General features: G+C 33.6%; 1 protein-coding gene across 1 annotated transcript in view; it reads left to right on the top strand.

Moving 5' to 3' along the window:
• LOC148940187 (enoyl-CoA delta isomerase 1, mitochondrial-like) overlaps positions 1-19,312 on the top strand; it is a 44,192-nt gene that overhangs the window by 20,910 nt on the left and 3,970 nt on the right. The window contains exons 4-5 of the mRNA XM_089105796.1: positions 11,999-12,114; positions 16,136-16,317. Coding sequence (XP_088961922.1) covers positions 11,999-12,114; positions 16,136-16,317 — 298 coding nt within the window. The remainder of the gene's footprint in view (positions 1-11,998; positions 12,115-16,135; positions 16,318-19,312) is intronic.

The following is a 19,312-nucleotide window of genomic DNA, read 5'->3' as shown; positions in this document are numbered from 1 at the left end:
TTAAACTGATGGATCTTTAAACATTTAATATATTATATATCCAATATTCAATTTGATATTATTTGTACTTTCCAAGAATGTTCAAGACGCATATAGTTTTTAGTAAAGTGCCAATGACGCAGCAGGCTTTAGACTTTTACAGTGAGAGAAGGAGGCAAAACCCAAACTCTTGTTTGTAGTGATTTTTGTTCGTTTCAAGTATGATATGTATATTCAATTTAAGTTCACTTGTTTTAAGATTTATTTATTCATTTAAATTAATATCTACTGTATGTTTGTTTGCATTGATTGTTTATTTAATTTCTATTCGCTTCAAGTTTCATTTATACTTCAATAGCAAAATATTTTTTTTCGTTTTAAGCTTGATTTTGTATTCAATCTAAGCATACTCGCTTGAAGATCTGTTTATTCATTTATATTATTACTTGTTGTATATTTTTTGCTATGACTGTTTATTTAATTTCTGTTTGTTTTGGGTTTCATTTATTCTTTAATAGCAATTTGTGGTTGTTTTGAGTTTGACTTTTAACAGGTATTTATATCTGCTGAGCTTAAGTTTAAAATGGCCTTTACTTATCTTTGAAAAACTTATTTTTCGGAAAGTTTTTTTTAATTAATAACTAAAAAAGTTATATAATGATTTTGCAACCCCGTCGCAAGTGCTTTTTTCTATTTTTTTTTTGGGGGGGGGGGGGGAGATTATTAGTAATTTAGTTGTCATATTTTTTTTTGTAAATAAAAAAATTGAATTGAATTAATAGTTGAGTAGTAATTGATCTTTACTGTTTTTCTTCAAACGAATATATGTTATGCCAATGAAAGGGTTAAAAGCTGCGATAAACTGCATAGTTTGTCACCCTTCCTGCACGTCAGACTGGGAAACACAATTCATCTTGAGTCGTTGTTATTCTAAGTTCATTTTTTTCCTCTTCAGCTGAGAAACACATCTTTCTTCGGATCCATTTGCATGTATCATACTAAAAAACGATCCCAAATTTGCTTTTTCATAAGACAATGCTGATTGGACACGCTTTCTAAATATTACCCTGTATTGATCATAATATTCACAGGCTTGACTAAAATACTAATGAAAATGCTTTATATATATATATATATATATATATATATATATATATATATATATATATATATATATATATATATATATATATATATATATATATATATATATATATATATATATATATATATATATATAAAAAAAAAAAAATATATATATATATATATATATATATATATATATATATATATATATATATATATATATATATATATATTCATATATAGCATTTTACTCTGCAAAAATTATACATACATTATTATACAATCTCTTACCCATTGCAATTTTCACGTGAGGAAGGAAAGCACCACTTGCTACCTTCTCATTCATTTTGGACCCATCAACAAAGATTTGGAAATGGTTTTTATAAGTATTTGTATTAAGTTCAGCAAATTTTTTCTGGACAAAAGCAATGGGGGTTAAATCTTTAGTCCACTTTGAGAAACGAGTATTTATTATGGGGATTGGCCAATTCCATGGAGGGGATTGGGGGAAAGTAGGTGCGATAGACTTTGCGGGTACAGGGAACTTCTTCTGAATATTGGCATACTCATCTGCAATGCCTCTATACATGGCTGGATTTCTTAACCAATTATGTAGGGTGTGTGAGCTATTTGATTCAATTTTTGTATGATGTTTTATCAAGAAAAAGCTACGTCTCTCCCTTATTGTTGTTAATCCACTCTCCATAAGCAGAAACTTGGTGCTTGTGGGTTTTCTAAGACCAAATATATGACGTATTATTTCATTTTGTATTGTTTAAATTTTTTGTATCTGGGTCTTTGCACATCCACCATAGACGATGAGCCCATTATCAATATGGGGTCTTGTTAGTGATCGATAAAACTTAAGTAAGATTTTCTCCTTACTCCCCCAGTGTATAGAAAGACGTCTTTTTAGTATAATTGTTTTTTTATAGAATTTTTTTATTGAGTTTGTCATGTGGAGGGGGAAATTAAGTTTTTGGTCAAGCATGAGACCTAGGTACTTAATATGATCATCTTCTGGAATAGTTGTTCCGTTTAGAGTTAGTCTTGCATTAACATGATTTTGCTTTCGGTGAAATTGGATTATTTTTTACTTAGTGGGTGCAATGGGTAAATCTGAATGTTGAGAAAAATTTTCAAATTGGAAAAGTGACTTTTGCAGCTTTGACTGTGCAATCTCAAAGGTGTTGCCAGATGACCATAGTACCAGATCATCAGCATATTGTAGATTCGTGTGGGGGAGGTTCACGTCCCAGATATATAGGGCAAAGAGGAGGCAGCTGAGGACTGGTCCCTGAGGAAGTCCTTTGGTTATTGTCTTTTAGGGTGAAGAGGCTGAACCTACACAAACAATGAAATTTTGCAATTCTATGAAAGATTTTATAAAAGATACTAGCTTAGGGGGTAGTCCAAGGTTTGCAAATTTATGTAAAAGGATTTGGTGGTTCACGTTGTCATATGCCCCTTCAAAATCTAGGAAAGCTGCAAATAGGACATTTTTTTTTTGACAATGATTCATTTATTGCATTTGTTAATAATATGAAAGCATCTGTTGAGGAATGGTGTTTCCTGAAACCAGTTTGAGTGTGAGGAATCATATTTTTTTTTTCAACAGACCAGAGGAGTTGGTAATATACCATTTTCTCCATTGTATTCCTCATCCCGGGATTAGTCAGTCTAGGCTTTAGGACTCGGAGTTATTTTTGGGTTTATTTTCAGTAGGATGTGTAGAAGGGATGAACCTTTCCAGATTGTGGAGAGTGCAGATAAAGCCCAAGCACGATTACAATAACTTAGAAGTTCCTGTTTGTATGAAGGGGCGAGATTCTTTATCCATGTAGGGTGTATATTGTCATAGCTGCTGATAGTCTTGGTCCTAATATGAATTGTATTGCATTATTCATTTCCTGGATTGAAAATGGGCTGGTTATATACTCGGATCCTGTGCAAGGTTGGTAACTTGGATTCATAAGAATTGGGGAAGTTTTACTGCAATTATTTGATGTTAGTTTATTAATAAAAAGAGTGGCAAATAACTTTTCTTTTTCATTGTCACTGTCCTAATGGGTATTATTATGTATAAGCTCATACAGGAGTGGGTTGGGGGAAGTCTTTTTCCCACAGATGTGGCTTATGACTTTATGTATAATTGGCTCATGTGTTTCTCTGGAGCGATTATTTGCAAAATTATTCCAGTAGTTATATTTGGCATTTATTATAGTCCTTTTTAGATTGGATTCTGCTTATAATTTTTTTAAATATGTTGTAGGTGATGGTTTTTTTTAGGAATGTTCTCCTAGCTGCCTTTTTTGTTCTCCATTTATTTTGGCACTCATTTGTCCGCCATGCTATGGGAATGTGTTTAGGGAAGATTTTCCTGGGTGTTGTCCTGGGGATAGCATGATTTGCTGTATTTATTAGTAAAGATGCCAAGATTTCAGCTTGTGTGTCAGCTGTTGCGTTTGAAATGCATGAATTTTGGGTGAAACTTGTAATTTCATCATTTAGCTTATTTTGGAACATAGGCCAATTTGCTTTAGTGTTGATATATTTGGAGGTATGTGATAGAGTTTCAGCAGGTTTGTTTATGGAGCAAACTATGGCAAAGTGGTCAGCACATAGTCTATCAATTTTATTTATATAAATTTGATTCAAAATATTTAATGACACAATTTTTAGGTCAATTGTAGAGAAACTGCCACTTTTGGGGTTGAAATATTTATTCAGGTTTGGAGGGGTAGCAACAGCTAATTCATTACTATTTGAAGTCATGCTCAATGAACTTACCAGCTTTATTTGCTGGTTTATTCCCCCACAAAAGGCTGTGGGCATTAAAGTGTCCAAAAATAATGATATTTTTCAACATATTAGAATTATTTATATATCTGAAGAAATCCATGGCATCTGTAGTTTGGCCATTAGGGTTGTAAAAGCTTATTATGTAAGTTTTTGTATTATTCAGCCAAACACTGATGCCAATTGCATCAACATCATTTACAAAATCTGGAAAGTTGGTGCCACAGAATTTTATATTATTATTAATTATTAAGGCTACTCCTCCTCCTTTTCTCTCTGATGATCTGTCCTTTCTCAGGATAGTATATCCCAGAGACTTAATTTGTTGAATTTGGGTTAGATGAGTTTCCTGAAGGCAAGCAAAATCAATGGAATTATTATTCATAAAAGATATAAGTTCATTTTACTTGTTTTCTGTAAGTGATCTTATGTTCCATTGAAGTATTGGTATACGTTGTTTAGTTAACTTAATTTTTATATGACTTTGTATCAATGTTCAGATTAGTTAATAATAGAGCAAGATCTTTTTTGATTGAATGAGCATATGATTAGAGGTGTAGATTTTTGCAGACTCGGCAATGATTTTGGTTTTCTGTTGTTGTATATTCATGGCCTGAACTGCATTACAGTTTAGAATGAATAAGCATATATTTGGGGTTTGCATGTTTAGTTGTGCATTCGGTTTGTCAGTTAAGGGATTAATTCCTGGTAGTGCTTCTGGTTTGTTTCTTCTTGGGAGGGGATGCCAGGCCGATCTCATCTCACTAGACAAGGAGGCTTGTTGACTTGGTGATTCATTCTGATAGAGATGTGAGCTAGGGGGCTTAAAGGATGGTGTTTTGTAAGGGGTACTTGATGCATTGGGAGTTTTACTTGATTTCATTATAGGTTTTATTTGGTGTGGTTGGGCAGCATTTGCTTCCATAGCTGCAAAAGGGTATGGAATGGCCTTCTCTGTTGCTATTTGGAGTGTTAGTGCTCTTTTCTTATATGCAGGGCATTGTGATTTATTGGTGGATTCATGTGGGCCTTTACAATTGATACATATAGGCTGAGTGTTGTTGCAAGTTGTCAAATCTTTAGGATGGGAGCCTTTACAATTACTACAGGCTAGGAGAATTTCATTGCATTTATTTGTTGTGTGTCCCAGTTTCAGACACTTCTGACACTGGATAGGCTTTGGCTTGTATTCATTGTGTTGTTTGATTTGCCCAAATAGGAATAAATTTTCTGGGATATTAATGTTTTTCTTTCAGTGTAAATAAGAAAGATCTACTTATTTTTAATCCATTAGAGTTGGGTTTACCCAGTTGAGTGACATCTTCTACAGGGATTGTGTTACCAGCCCTATCTGAGAGCCCTTCTGTTAACTCCTGAATTGGTATTTCTAGGGTAGGATTATATACTACTATTTTTGTTGGGGATTGTTTTGGGTTCCATTTAGATGAATTAATTGGGGTATTCAGAAGAGATTTTAGATTTTATATTATATCTGCTGATTTCCGATCTTGGACAGCTATTAACAAAGATCCATCACGGTGAATGTTATGAGAAAACATTGATTTTAACATTTTGAAAATTGCAACCCTTATTGTAGTGATCTTTGTTATTTCAAAGGGGGTATTAGGAGAAATTTTGAGGTGAATTCCTAAGTTTTGGGAAGGAGAATCTTGGACAGGGGGAGGGGAAATACTTTTGATTGGGGACGTTTTTTTTCTTTTCTTGAAGCTCCTAGAAAGAATCCCTTGAAACCCATTATCATCAATTGTTACATTAGCTCCAACACTGATCATTGTCCTATTATTAAAACTTGAGCTTTAGTTTGAGCTTTGTGATAGAGAGCTTGACCAGCCAAGATGGGGCAAAGATGGATCAATTTCATTAGTATTTGGGGTAGGATCCGGAGGGACTTTTTTTTAGGGGGAGTTCTTTGCATTGCCTATAGGAATAAGCTTTAAGCTAAACAGGAAAGAATAGTACTATGATACAAGACCGTCTGCACCGTACTGTGGAGAAAACTTCACCATCCACAAAAGAAACACCACTGTATGGCCCTGAGGAGGATTTTGAGCACGATTGGTTCGGTACAACTACTGATAAATCGAGACAATAATTCACAAGAAATTTATTTGTAAATTTCTTAAAGTTTTAAAAATCTTTAACACATAATTTCTATTTTATTCTTCCTCTTCTAATGTTCGGTCGTATATAGACCACCTAAGTTTCTTTACACTGCAAATCTGGAAGATTTTTTGAATGGTTCTACTTTCTTTCCCTTTCCCAGGAAATGTCCAATCTGTCCTCGTCTTCTAAGTAAAGATCAGAACACTTATACTAAGCTCTCTTGGAAAACCCACCTCGATCGCAGAAGTCCTCTACCGCTCAGCTCGATCATCACACTTCACAAGTCTTGTATCAGACCAATCGCCTAGTATGGATACCCACTGTGTGCTGGTGCTCTGAAAACGTTGTTGGTACCACTCCAAATTATCCAAAATAAGGCTAATAGGGCTGGTTTAGTCGTTCCCCAGACTCTCTCCAGTCTGTTAGTGAGAGGTGTGGTGTAGCGTTGATGACTATTTTCTGCAAGTACTTAAATTCAACTCATTCTCTAGATCTTTCTCGCATTGTGCCCCCAATTGTCCAACCGATAAGATAGACACAAAAGCATACAGCTCGGTTCAATCATCTTTAGGCTGGTAAGCCGAGAACAGAGAACTTGAAGAACAGCTTCATTTGACGTAGCACTCCGATTTAGAACGGTCTCCCTGGTGACGTTGTTCCTAAAAGTTCTTCTTTCGACTCATTCAAAAGAAGATTCGACAATCATCTAAAACCTTGATAAAAGACTAGCGGCAAATCAGATATTTAATTATACAAAAAAGCTAGATAACTTAGAAATCGTGTTTGGCCCTTACTCAAAGAGAATTTGAACCCTGTCAGTCCCCGCTAAATGGTGGTACATAAGGATACTTATAATTTCGCATTCATCCAGCCTTACTTTCAGGGCTAAATTTAGATTTTATAAGGCCTTAAGCTATCTGAGATATACAACGTTTAATAAATCTAGATATTATATGTAATTGCCAGATATGACTTCGGAATACCCAGAGGGCTAAACTGAAATACAATTAAGAAGTATATAGATGGTGAAATAATGGTGAACGATGGTGAAATAATGGTGATGGTGAAAGATGGTGACGGTGAAATAATGATTCTTCATGGTCATTCTTATTCATAGCAAAAATATAAACGTAAACTCTGGCAAAAAGAAATAAATGTTACTTTAAAAGGCACAATTCACATTGGCTTATAATCTAAGCTCTTGATACAAGTTATTAGAACTAAAGGATTATATTAATCTAAAATATTTTAAAAGGCACTATTTACAATGGCTTGATATACGTTATGAGAGTTAAAGACTTGTATCAATTCAAAATATTTCCTTTTTTGCCTTTACCAGAGCAAAGTCACTGGTGACAACAACAAATGATGTTGTCATATTTAATGATTAAAAGAATGATTAATGATTAGTTTTTTTTAATAATTGAAGTAGCTTCTTAAATCAAACAAAGCTAATAGTACCCAACTATCAGGACCCAGCCCTGAAGCCACTGAAACCTCCGGACCAAGACATGGTCTTGGATGGTATGGTTGATACATGCGCTTATTGGTGCGTTTGGGTTTAGTTCTTGGAAGTAGTTATATCTAAGGGAAAAATGGCATAGCTTAGTGGAGCATCATTGACAGATCCTATTAGAATGTGTATCTGAGATTAAGAAAAGCATCTCACGAGTCCAAAAGCGTGTCCCCTTAAGTGTTTTGGATAGGCCTATTTCATATCAAAGATCCCAAGGGCAAACCTAGACTTCATTAAGTGTCCTGGTTTATGCTTTGTGACTACCCAACTCAGTGCTAACTTTTAAGCAGTACCTAATGAACTTGTCAGAGGCAGCGCTATAGCGTTGCCTATAGTAAAGGCCGTATGGCTCCAATGTTTTATTATTTATTTATTTATTATTTTTTCCCCCAGATGCACTTCGTATGGAAGGGGTCATCGTACAAACTCCAAAGGGGGGCTCATTTGATTGGAAGTTGAGAGTTCTAGTGCTCTTTTTAAGGGTCAAAAGTGATTGGAAGGCAACTAACACCCCTTCCACGCTCACCATTTCCCCAAACACAACCAATCAAAATTTTGAGATGGCCATTTTGTTCTACGTGGATGATCTCCAGATAGAAAGCTTTTATAGAAAGCTTTGTCGTAGAAATTTCAAAAAGGGCTCATTTATTGGAAAATCAAAGGGCTAATGCCCTTTTTAGTAGTCGAAAGTGATCGGAGGGCGACTAATCCCCCTCTCACGCCCACCTTCTCCCCAAACATATCCAATCAAAAGTTTGAGATAGCCATTTTGTTCTACGTAGTTGAAAATTCTAAAAATTAGGTCTTTGAGGATGACAACCCCCCACAGCCCCCCCTCAGGGCAAGGATTGTAAGTTATGTCTTGGGGGCATATAACGTTTTTTGTAGAAAGCGTTGTTGTAGAAACTTCAAAAAGGGCTCATTCGATTGGAAATTTAAATGGCTAGTGTCCTTTTTAATAATCGAAAGTGACTGGAAAGCAATTAACATCCCTTCCACGCCCACCATTTCTCCAAACACATCCAATAAAAATTTTGAGATAGCCATTTTGTTCAACGTAGTTGAAAGTTCTGGAAATTATATATTTGAGCAGGACACTTCCCTCACAGTCTTCAAGGCACGGGTTATAAATTATTCCCTGGGGGTATATATGGTTCTTATGGAAGGTATGCTCGTATAAACTTCAGAGAGGGCTCATTTGATTGGAAATTGAAAGTTCTAGCTCACTTCTTAAGTATCAAAAGATATCGGAAGAAGCCCCCCCACGCCCTTTTTTCCCAAATGCATCCGATAAAAATTTTGAGATAGCCATTGTTGTATAGATAGTTCAAATATCATATAACAAAAACTGTAATCTTGACAAAAACACCCAAGGACCCGGGGGCAGGCGTTGCAAGTCATGCCCAGGGGGTATATATGGTTCCTATGGAAGTGATGCTCGTCTAAACTTCAGAAAGGGCTAATTTGATTGGAAATTGAAAGTTCTAGTTCAATTTTTAAGAGTCAAAAGATATCCGAGGGCAAAAAGCCCCCTCCCTCCTCACACCCTTTTTCCCCCAAGACTATGCGATAAAACTTTTAAAATAGCCCTTTAATGACAAATAGTTCAAAGGTCAGATAAGAAAACTCCTGTTTCGACGCAACCCCTCAGGGCCCGGAGGCAGGCATTGTAAAGTAATACTATGGGGGCATATAAGGTTTTTATGGAAGGGATGCTTGTATTAACTTCAAAGAGGGTTCATTTGATTGGACATTGAAAATTGTCGCTTATTATTTAAGAGTAAAAACAGTTCACATGGCAACTAACCCCCCCCCCCTCCCACGCCCTAAATGTACCAGATAAAAATTATGAGATAAACATTTTGTTAGAAATAGTTCGAAATTTTTTTTCCCCTAAATGCATCTTATCAAAATTTTGAAATAGCCATTTTGTTCAAAATAGTTCAAAATTTAAATTACTATAACTTAGGGGTTGCTCCATAGCCCCCAGAGCAAGGATTGTAACTTACGTAAGTTGCCTTTTATTAGAATACAAAATTTTTGTGGAAGGGTTGGTCGTATTAACTTTGGAGCGGGCTCATTTCATCGGAAATTGATACATCTAGTTCTTTTTTAAGAGTCAAAAGCGATCAATAGGCAACTAGCCCATAACCCACTTTTTCAAAGGGCATCCGGTCTGGTATCCGATATACATTTTTAGATAGCCATTTTATTAAAAATAGTTCAAACATCAGAAAATAAAAACTCAGTGGTAGACACAAACCTATTTTTGATTTTGATATTGTTACTTTGATGAACATTTGATTTTTTTTTTAAGTTTGATTTTGAAATAAGGAATTTTTAAAAACTTGAAACTTTTTGCAGTTAAAAACGAACAAAAATTACTTTTAAAAAAACTTATGCAAAAAAATATACAAATCAAGCTTGAAACGAACAAAAATCACTACAAACAAGAGTTTGTGTATCGCCTCCTTCTCTCACTGTAAAAGTCTAAAACCTACTGCGTCTTTGGCGCTTTACTGAAAACCAATTTTATTCCAAATATTGTCTTTTGTACTTAATATTGAAAATAAACATTAGAATTATAGTAAAATTTTGAACTGATTTGTTTTCCGTAATTAATATTATTATACATCAAATATTCTGTTTAATTTATTAGTTCGTTCTAAAGTTGTTCTAGACGAATATAGTTTCACTACAAACAAGTGTTTGGGTATTGCCTCCTTCCTTAACTGTAAATGAAAACCAAAAGCCTACTGCGTCATTGGCACTTTACTGAAAATGAATCGTATTACAAATATTTTCTTTTGTACTTAATATTGAAAATAAACATTACAGTATAATGTTGAACTGATGACCTTTCAGCAATTAATATCATTATACATCAAAGATTCAGTCTAATTTATTAGTTCTTTCTAAAAGTGTTCAACACCCCTAAAATTGTCTCCGTCCTTCACTGTAAAAACCTGAAGACTACTGCGTCATTGGCGCTTCACTGAAAACTAATTATATTACGGATATTTTCTTGTCCAGTTCTTAATCATTTAAAATTAAAATAAACTTAAAGTGCAATATAATTTTGAACTGATGGATCTTTAAAAAATTAATATATTATATAACAAAAATTCCATTTGATGTTGTTTATACTTTCCAAGACTGTTCAAGACACATATATTTTTCAGTAGAGCGTCAATGACGCAGTAGGTTTTAGACTTTTACCGTGAGAGAAGGAGGCGATACCCAAACTCTTGTTTGTAGTGATTTTTGTTCGTTTCAAGTATGATATGCATACTCAATTTAAGTTCACTTGTTTTAAGATTTATTTATTCATTTAAATTAATATCTACTGTATGTTTGTTTGCATTGATTGTTTATTTAATTTCTATTCGCTTCAAGTTTCATTTATACTTCAATAGCAAAATATTTTTTTTCGTTTTAAGCTTGATTTTGCATTCAATCTAAGCATACTCGCTTGAAGATCTGTTTATTCATTTATATTATTACTTGTTGTATGTTTTTTGCTATGACTGTTTATTTAATTTCTGTTTTTTTGGGGGTTTCATTTATTCTTTAATAGCAATTTGTGGTTGTTTTGAGTTTGACTTTTAACAGGTATTTATATCTGCTGAGCTTAAGTTTAAAATGGCCTTTACTTATCTTTGAAAAACTTATTTTTCAGAAAGTGTTTTTTAATTAATAACTAAAAAAGTGATATAATGATTTTGCAACCCCGTCGCAATTGCTTTTTTCTATTTTTTTTTTGGGGGGGGGGGATTATTAGTAATTTAGTTGTCATATTTTTGTTTGTAAATAAAAAAATTGAATTGAATTAATAGTTGAGTAGTAATTGATCTTTACTGTTTTTCTTCAAACGAATATATGTTATGCCAATGAAAGGGTTAAAAGCTGCGATAAACTGCATAGTTTGTCACCCCTCCTGCACGTCAGACTGGGAAACACAATTCATCTTGAGTCGTCGTTATTCTAAGTTCATTTTTTTCCTCTTCAGCTGAGAAACACATCTTTCTTCGGATCCATTTGCATGTATCATACTAAAAAACGATCCCAAATTTGCTTTTTCATAAGACAATGCTGATTGGACACGCTTGCTAAATATTACCCTGTATTGATCATAATATTCACAGGCTTGACTAAAATACTAATGAAAATGCTTTATATATATATATATATATATATATATATATATATATATATATATATATATATATATATATATATATATATATATATATATATATATATATATATATATATATATATATATATATATATATATATTTATATATATATATATATTATATATTATATATATATATATATATATATATATATATATATATATATTATATATATATATATATATATATATATATATATATATATATATATATATATATATAGATGTGTGTATATAGATATATATGCATATATAATATATATAAATATACATATTAACTTGTCTCCTTGTTTCAGGGCCATAGCCCTGCTGGAGGCTGCTATTTATCTTTAACTACTGATTACAGAATCATGGTGCAAAAATATACCATTGGATTGAATGAGACTAAACTTGGAATTGTAGCTCCCTTTTGGTAAGCTTGATTTTCACAGTATAGAAAAAAAACTTAAGGGAATTTATTTTTTCTGGTTCAGGACGGAAGTTGCTTACAATGACGGTAGTTATTTTCCATCTCTGTGGACATGGATGGATTTTTCTCGAGGATGGTTTAAATTATTTCAACTGTAGAAAAACAGACTTTTTGGTTCTTAAATAGACGCTTAATTTTTCTACAACCGATTTTTGAGATAGCTATATCAGAGGGTTTTTTTTCGAAGACAAAACTGGCTTTCTATGACGAGCAAATAAAAGTTCAAATAGCGACAAGTTCTTTTATTAGACAGTGAAAATAGATACAAAAAGCTCTGGATATTTCGATCACTGTTGTATGTGATCGAAATATCCTTAGCTTTTTGTATCTGATTTCACTGTCTATTAAATGACTTATCCCTATTTGAACTTTTATTTGTTAGCTATATCTGACAATTAGATAAGATCTCCCTCTCTCTTTCTCTATTATAAATCTCTTTTATAGAAGAGAGATGAATAATCGCTTAAATAACCTTCACTTTGGCAAGAAAGAAGTGTGGAGTACTGTCTGGGAAGCAGAATTATTCCTTTTTTAAGGAGAAGACAATACCGTTAGTACAAAAAAAAATACTCTGATGGAACTTATCAAAATTAAGCCGATTTTCCCCTAAGATTATTATCTTTGAAGCAGTTATGTTAACTAAAACATTTTCTTAACATGATTTCACCTCTTAGAATCAAAAATTATTTTTACCGTTTTCTGCTTCGTCTTAAAGGTTAACGCCAATCTTCATTATAAATTGGAACCTTGATTAAGGCCTCTGCTTGACCAATTCCCCTTTAAATGGGTAAGTTTTATTTCATCTGTTGTTATTTTATAGGCATTATTTTACCAGATGTAAGTTTTTCAGGAGAACGAAAAATCTAAGAAATGTGTTTTAGGTTTTCGACTGCTATTAATGAGTATTTGTTTGGGCTAATGTTTTTTTTTTGCATTGAAAAAGAGAAAAAAAGCTTTTTGATTCCAAATATCCACTCTCATTCTATTTCTGAGAGATAGAAAAGGGAATCCAACGCGTTTTGAAAAGAATTGTCAAAGTATGTTGAGACCCAATAAGACGGATGAAAGGGAATTCCAATAAAACTGATTAAATCCATTAACAGAACGTGCATGGACGTAATACCAAAAATAACTATGAATCTCAGCTTGAAGAAATATTACTAAAACACCAATTGAATCACAGCAGCTGATGTATTATTAGGGCGACCGATCAAAGTGACATCTAATATATACTTCATTTCATAGTTTTCCTGGAATTCTACAATGAACTATATGGCATTTGTAGAAAAGATTTAACAGCCTCCCATAAACTCAGCGGCCGCCATCGATTGGTCAAGTAGACTTTTTTACATCTTATTTGGGTTTTGAAATACTTGAAGTGTCTGTTTTTATCTAAATGCATCATATTCTTTTTTATCAATCTAGGAAATAATCAGAAAGTGAAGCTGATGATATTTTAAATAGGTTGTTTAAATTAGAACGACAGATCAAAGAGATAAGTAGCATAAAATTTGGTTTCATAGTTTGGCTGGCAATCCACAAGGTAAAATTTAGTAAAGCAAACAAACTCAGTGACCGTTATCGATTGGTCAAATCGGTTTTCTCATATTTTATTTGAATTTCAAAATAGTTAAAGTCTCTACTCTTATTCAAAATGCATTATGTTTTGTCTCTCACAGACATATTTTGAGACTAAAGCTAATGATACTAAATATGTTGCTACCGCATATTTGATGCAGATAAAAATTTCATTGTACGAACAACAATAATAGCAGAAAAAAGTAAAAGTGCATCTTTCTACAAGAACTATTAAGCTAAACTCTATTGTTTCATTTTAGAAATACTGTTTTTAGGACATTAAATTTCCTTGCTTATTTCTATTATTTTTTTTATGACACTAAATATTTTTTGTATCACCCTGACTCCCATACCTCCTGGTACCTCCATACCTCCTACTTCTCATATCTCCTGGAAAGTAATTGCACTCATGGAATACAACGAGTGGATGATGTTCAATTCGAGGACTCTCTCGCTTCCTTATAAAAAAAAAGCTCGAGACATTACTCATAGAAATTACTCTATGAAAGGCTAAGGTTTGAAAAAAAAGGTTTGTTGCTCATAAAAGTTTCACTTTCCCCCTATTATTATGAGGTTTAACACTTTTTGTATGATCCCAATATTCCAGAGAGTCGCCAGGTCAGGATTTACGCATAGGCCCAGGAGTGCACAATTGGCGAGAGGCGCAGAAAAAAAAAACACTGGGGGACAAAAACTGGACTGATGTGATTTATCGTCAAAGTGCCAGGTGCACTTTGCTGCTGCACTGACTATTCACAGAAAAGTAATTTTAAAACAACACAGGAATTCCGCAGCTTCTTATATACTGTCAGATGTCTCTCAAGAATGGCAGCTGAGAGCTAGGTATCACCTCTCTCTTGCATTACTTTTGGCTCATCACTCATCAGTTGCCTTCTGTTCAGGGCTTCCACTATCCCCGAATTTTTGGGGATTTCCCCGTAAATCTCTGTGTCTCCCCGAAAAAAATTGCTTGGGCCATCAAAGATTCAAATCTGGCCCTGGGAGTCGCCTGTCCCGTGGAAGCCCTAGGTCACACGCGAAAAATCTGTATGAAATTGATCTAAAACCCAGGTGTCTAAACTTGATTTTTTTTTTTTTGAAATCCCTCAGCTCCCTTCGTCAAGTCACCTGGTTTAAATCTGTCCAATGATAAACCAAATCGATCCAACTTGACGGTTATTTACTGAGTATTTTTGTCATTGTACAACAAGTCATACATTTTGACTGCGCATTTCCTTTCTTCTATTATTTCTTTTTATTTATTTTCTCGCAAAGTAACAGTCTTCTGATGGAAGCATCAGAAGAAAATCAGAGGAAAACCTGTTAGAACCCAAAAGGAGTCTGTTTTGGATTCCACGTGCTGTTTTTCAGAAGAAGAACAGTAATTATAGAAGAAACCGTATCTCCTCAATGCAGATAGAGAAAGACACAATTGTGTAGATATTTCATAGTTCAAACTTTATATTCCACTGAAAAGTTTTCAATTTGCTATTATTTTACTATCTTAATTGGTGTAATAAGGGTTAAAACGATGGTACACCTTAGAAAGCTCATACTCGTACACAAATTGTGGAGAGCAGATTTTGCCTTGTTTTAATTCGTATATAAACTGATTAGAAGAGAGCAGATCTTCCTTTCCGTTATGTTTCCCTCATTAGTGGTTGTAATTAGATCAGAAGTCTTACTGTCCTTTCGGATCAATAACGATTCTGAACCTATCACAGGGCTCAACAATAAGCTCAGATGGATAAGAAAAAATAGACCGGTTTTGAACCTTAGCATACTAGCCTAAGCCAATTCATGTTGTTGCCGAAAAGTAATCAAAACTGCATCCAAGTAGGAAGAGGCCCCCCCTCCCCTCTTTGGATTCGCCACTGTAGAAAAGGACAGTGTCATTTCTCCATGCCTCTCTTATCTGCTGCTTCCTCTTCATGTTTAATTATTTCAAGCGTTATACCCCAGTGATAAGTTTCTAGTTTGCTCTGATTTTACTATTTTAATTGCTGTAATAAGGGTTGTAGCGATACTACATCGTAGTAAGCTTATACTCGTATACAAATTGTGGAAAGCAGATTTTGCCTTGTTTTAATTCATATACAAGTCAAATAGGATAGGCCACGCCTTACTCTCCTTTTGGACCAGTAGCAATTCTGAACCTATGCTAGGGTATAACTCAATACTAAGATGAATGGGAAAAATAGACCGGTTTTCTACATTAGCATTATTAGTGCTATGAACTTTAGCCTATTGACGTTATTACCCAAAAGTAATAATAAACTACATCATCTCTCCATGCATCTGTTATCTGTTATTTCTTCTTGTTGTTATATCCTGCTGGCGAGTTTTCAACTGGCTATTATTTTACTAATGATGCTTCTTTTTTGAGGTTTCGTGAGCCAATGATTAACACCATCGGATATCGGCAAGCTGAGTTGGCACTAGAACTTGGTACGTTGTTTACTACTCAAGATGCATTAAAAATTGGCTTGGTTGATGAAATGGTACCTGATAAAGCGACTGCTATTGATAATGCTAAGAAGAAAATATTGGAGTTTTCTGTGATTCCCAGTAAGTGTTTCTTTTTTCATTTATTTTTTTTTTCTTTGATGATAAGTGGAGTATTGATGGCAAACATAATTTGAAAGCCAACAGCTTTGTAATCTCTAAAGGATCATTCAAATAGTTGAAAACACTTAATGTTAGAAAAGGTCAGATGAGATGAAACAAGCCTATAATATTTAGTCACGTGGATTATGTTAATTCACATAAAACGCTTGTGAAGTCACCAAGCAGTTGAAGTTTTATGAAATCAAGAAAGCTTGATGCGCATATTTTACTTTTTTATAATGGTTGTTAAGCGTTTTTTAATGGTCCTAATAAGTGTATCTTTTTTTCATTTATAGTGTATCTTCGAAATTTTTTTGACAAATGTAATTTGAAAGCCAACAACTTTGTAATTTTTAAAGAATCATTCTAATACTAAAAAAGTTCAGCATTAAAATAAGTCAGATGAGATGAAATAAACCTAAAATATTTAGACGCGTGGATAATGTTAATTCACATAAAACATTTGTGAAGTCACCAAGCAATTTGAGCTTTATAAGATCAAGAAAGCTGATGCGCATATTATACATTTCTTTTAATGACTGTGGAGTGTCTTCTTATTCTTCGTGTGAAGTGTTGTGGTCCTAGTAAGTACATCGTTTTAACATTTATTTTTTGTCTTTGATGGTAAATGAAATTTTTATGACAAATGTAGTTTGAATGCCGACAGCTTTACAATTTTAGAGCAAAAATTATATTAGTTGAAAATGCTCAACGTTAATAAAGGCCAGGTGAGATAAAATAAACCAAAAATATCCAGAAACGTGGATAAGGTTAGTTTAAATAAAACATTTGTGAAGTCACCAAGTAATTTGAGTTTTGTAAGATCAAGAAAGCTTCCAAATTTTAACTTAACAAACTTAACTATTAAACCCTGTCAGAGGCGGTCTTAGGGGGAAGGGACGCTTGCCCTGGGCGCAGAAATTTTAGGGGTGTAAAATTCCAAATAAATAATCTAACGCTCATATTCATTTTGTAATTTTAGAAATTTTACTTTTATTAAAATAAAGTAGAGGGCGCAGTTAATAAATGAAAATAATTGACAAATTATTAAAATAAAAATAAATTAAATAATAATAATTAAAACAACTAAATTAGAATAGTTAATGATACTTAAATAATAAATTGAAAAATAACTAAAAACAAATGATTAGTTAATTAATAAATTGAAAATAATTTTGTTAACAAATAGAAATGTTGTTAAAATTTGGTACGAAAATTTGGTGGGAGGCGGGTGAGGGGGGGCTAATCAAAGTTTCGCCTCGGGAGCAAGAGAGGCCAGAACCGCCACTGAGCCATGTTCTTGGTTGGCATTGGCTAGACCTCAATGTATAAGCTTCATTGCTTTTACCCAGTTAAGACAACTTATAAAGAAGGGAAGGAGTGTCGTCACAAGCACGTTACTAGTAAGTGCATCTCTTCTCTTTTATCTGTATTTGATGACCAGTGGGATTTGATAGCTCTTGCGTGCTCATAATGTACATAATCTGGAAATATATTAGTTCCATCTTGCCCTTATAATACAACTAATCTCTCAATTTTTCTCAATGTTTTGGAAGGCGAATAATAAGTAATTAATTATCTTCAATAATAAATGCCCGCTGGAATATATCCAAAGCTAGCATGGAATTTTTAGCCCCGCTTTCAATACGCTTACTGCAGTTGATCTTTTTTTTTTTTTTTTTAGCGTTCAATAGCCAACTACTACTATTTCTAACAACTCACCGCAGCACCAAGTCGCCCGAGGCCAACACAGCTAATAATGCTCCTCCTCTATCCCAGTCTATCCAAAGCCTCCCTCTTTACACTCTTCGAGGAAGCTCCCATTTCCCTTAAATCTTTCTTTATGACATTCTCCCACACCAACCGCGGACGACCTGCTTTGCGTTTAGCCCTTGAAGGTTGGCCGAAAAGAACAATCTTTGGCAATCTGTCATGCTTCATCCGCAGAACTTGCCATAGGCATCTCAACCATCAATAGCCAACTGGAATTATTGAATTGCCTTCGAAAGAACTTCTTAAATTCTATTGCAATTAATTATTTACTTAATATGCTTCAGAGATCAGTAAGCTCCAATTTTTTCTTTTACACATAGAAAATTCTTGGAATATCATTCAGTATAAGCTAACAATATTCTCGATTAGTTTCAAAAGTTCTATAGGTTAGCACAATGTTTTTGTGAGAAATCAATTTTAAATGTTTAAAACGTGCTCATTAGAGCACAATATTTACGCACATTCAATAAGATATTGCAATTAATTTACTTAATTGGAATATGCTCTTTTGAACGCGGGGTAGGAATAAATCGGTAAAATAAGGTGCCATGTTTTTTATGAGTGGTTCATAAATAGGCCAAGTTTCGTTTATCAATTATCAATAATTAACTAACTATGAATTATTTGTTACCCTCTTCATCCTAAATAGAGTGCTGTAGAAGCTCACAAAAAGTAAAAGGTACTAACATTGTAGCCTTCCTAAAATTACAAAAGTAAGGATGGATCATAGTTTGTAGTGTAAAATCTGGCAGGTACGTCTGATCGAAAGTAAATTTCTTTGCAGTTTTCATGAAAAGTTTCGCTTTCTAAGAAAGATAGGCGTTTTAGACACATCTACGTACTATTACTACATTTTACCAGTGCATAATTAGGAAACTTATTGATTGTAGACAAACTTTTGTCAGTCGAATAAACGATTTTTCAGTTCAGACCCGAAACAGAACAAGCCAGATATTCGCCCATTGCCACAATTTATGTTAGATAGGTATTCTATATTCACATCTAAAATAGAGTAGTAATTGTACATTTTACCAGTGCATAATTAGGAAGCTTTTATTGATTGTAAAGGCGTTTTTTAGACCTGTGAAACATATCTTTCAATTCTGATATGAAACAAAACAACTCATATATTCGCCCATGTGAAAAGTTTTCTTTCGTTGGGTGGGTGTGAAATCGGGTTGCT

The sequence above is a fragment of the Artemia sp. Qi Xiang Cuo genome, chromosome 20 (assembly GCF_049724085.1).
Source record: "Artemia sp. Qi Xiang Cuo chromosome 20, ASM4972408v1, whole genome shotgun sequence".
NCBI lineage: Eukaryota > Metazoa > Arthropoda > Branchiopoda > Anostraca > Artemiidae > Artemia > Artemia sp. Qi Xiang Cuo.
The sequence above is the reverse complement of the archived record's forward strand: the minus strand, read 5'-3'. Positions and strand labels throughout refer to the sequence as shown.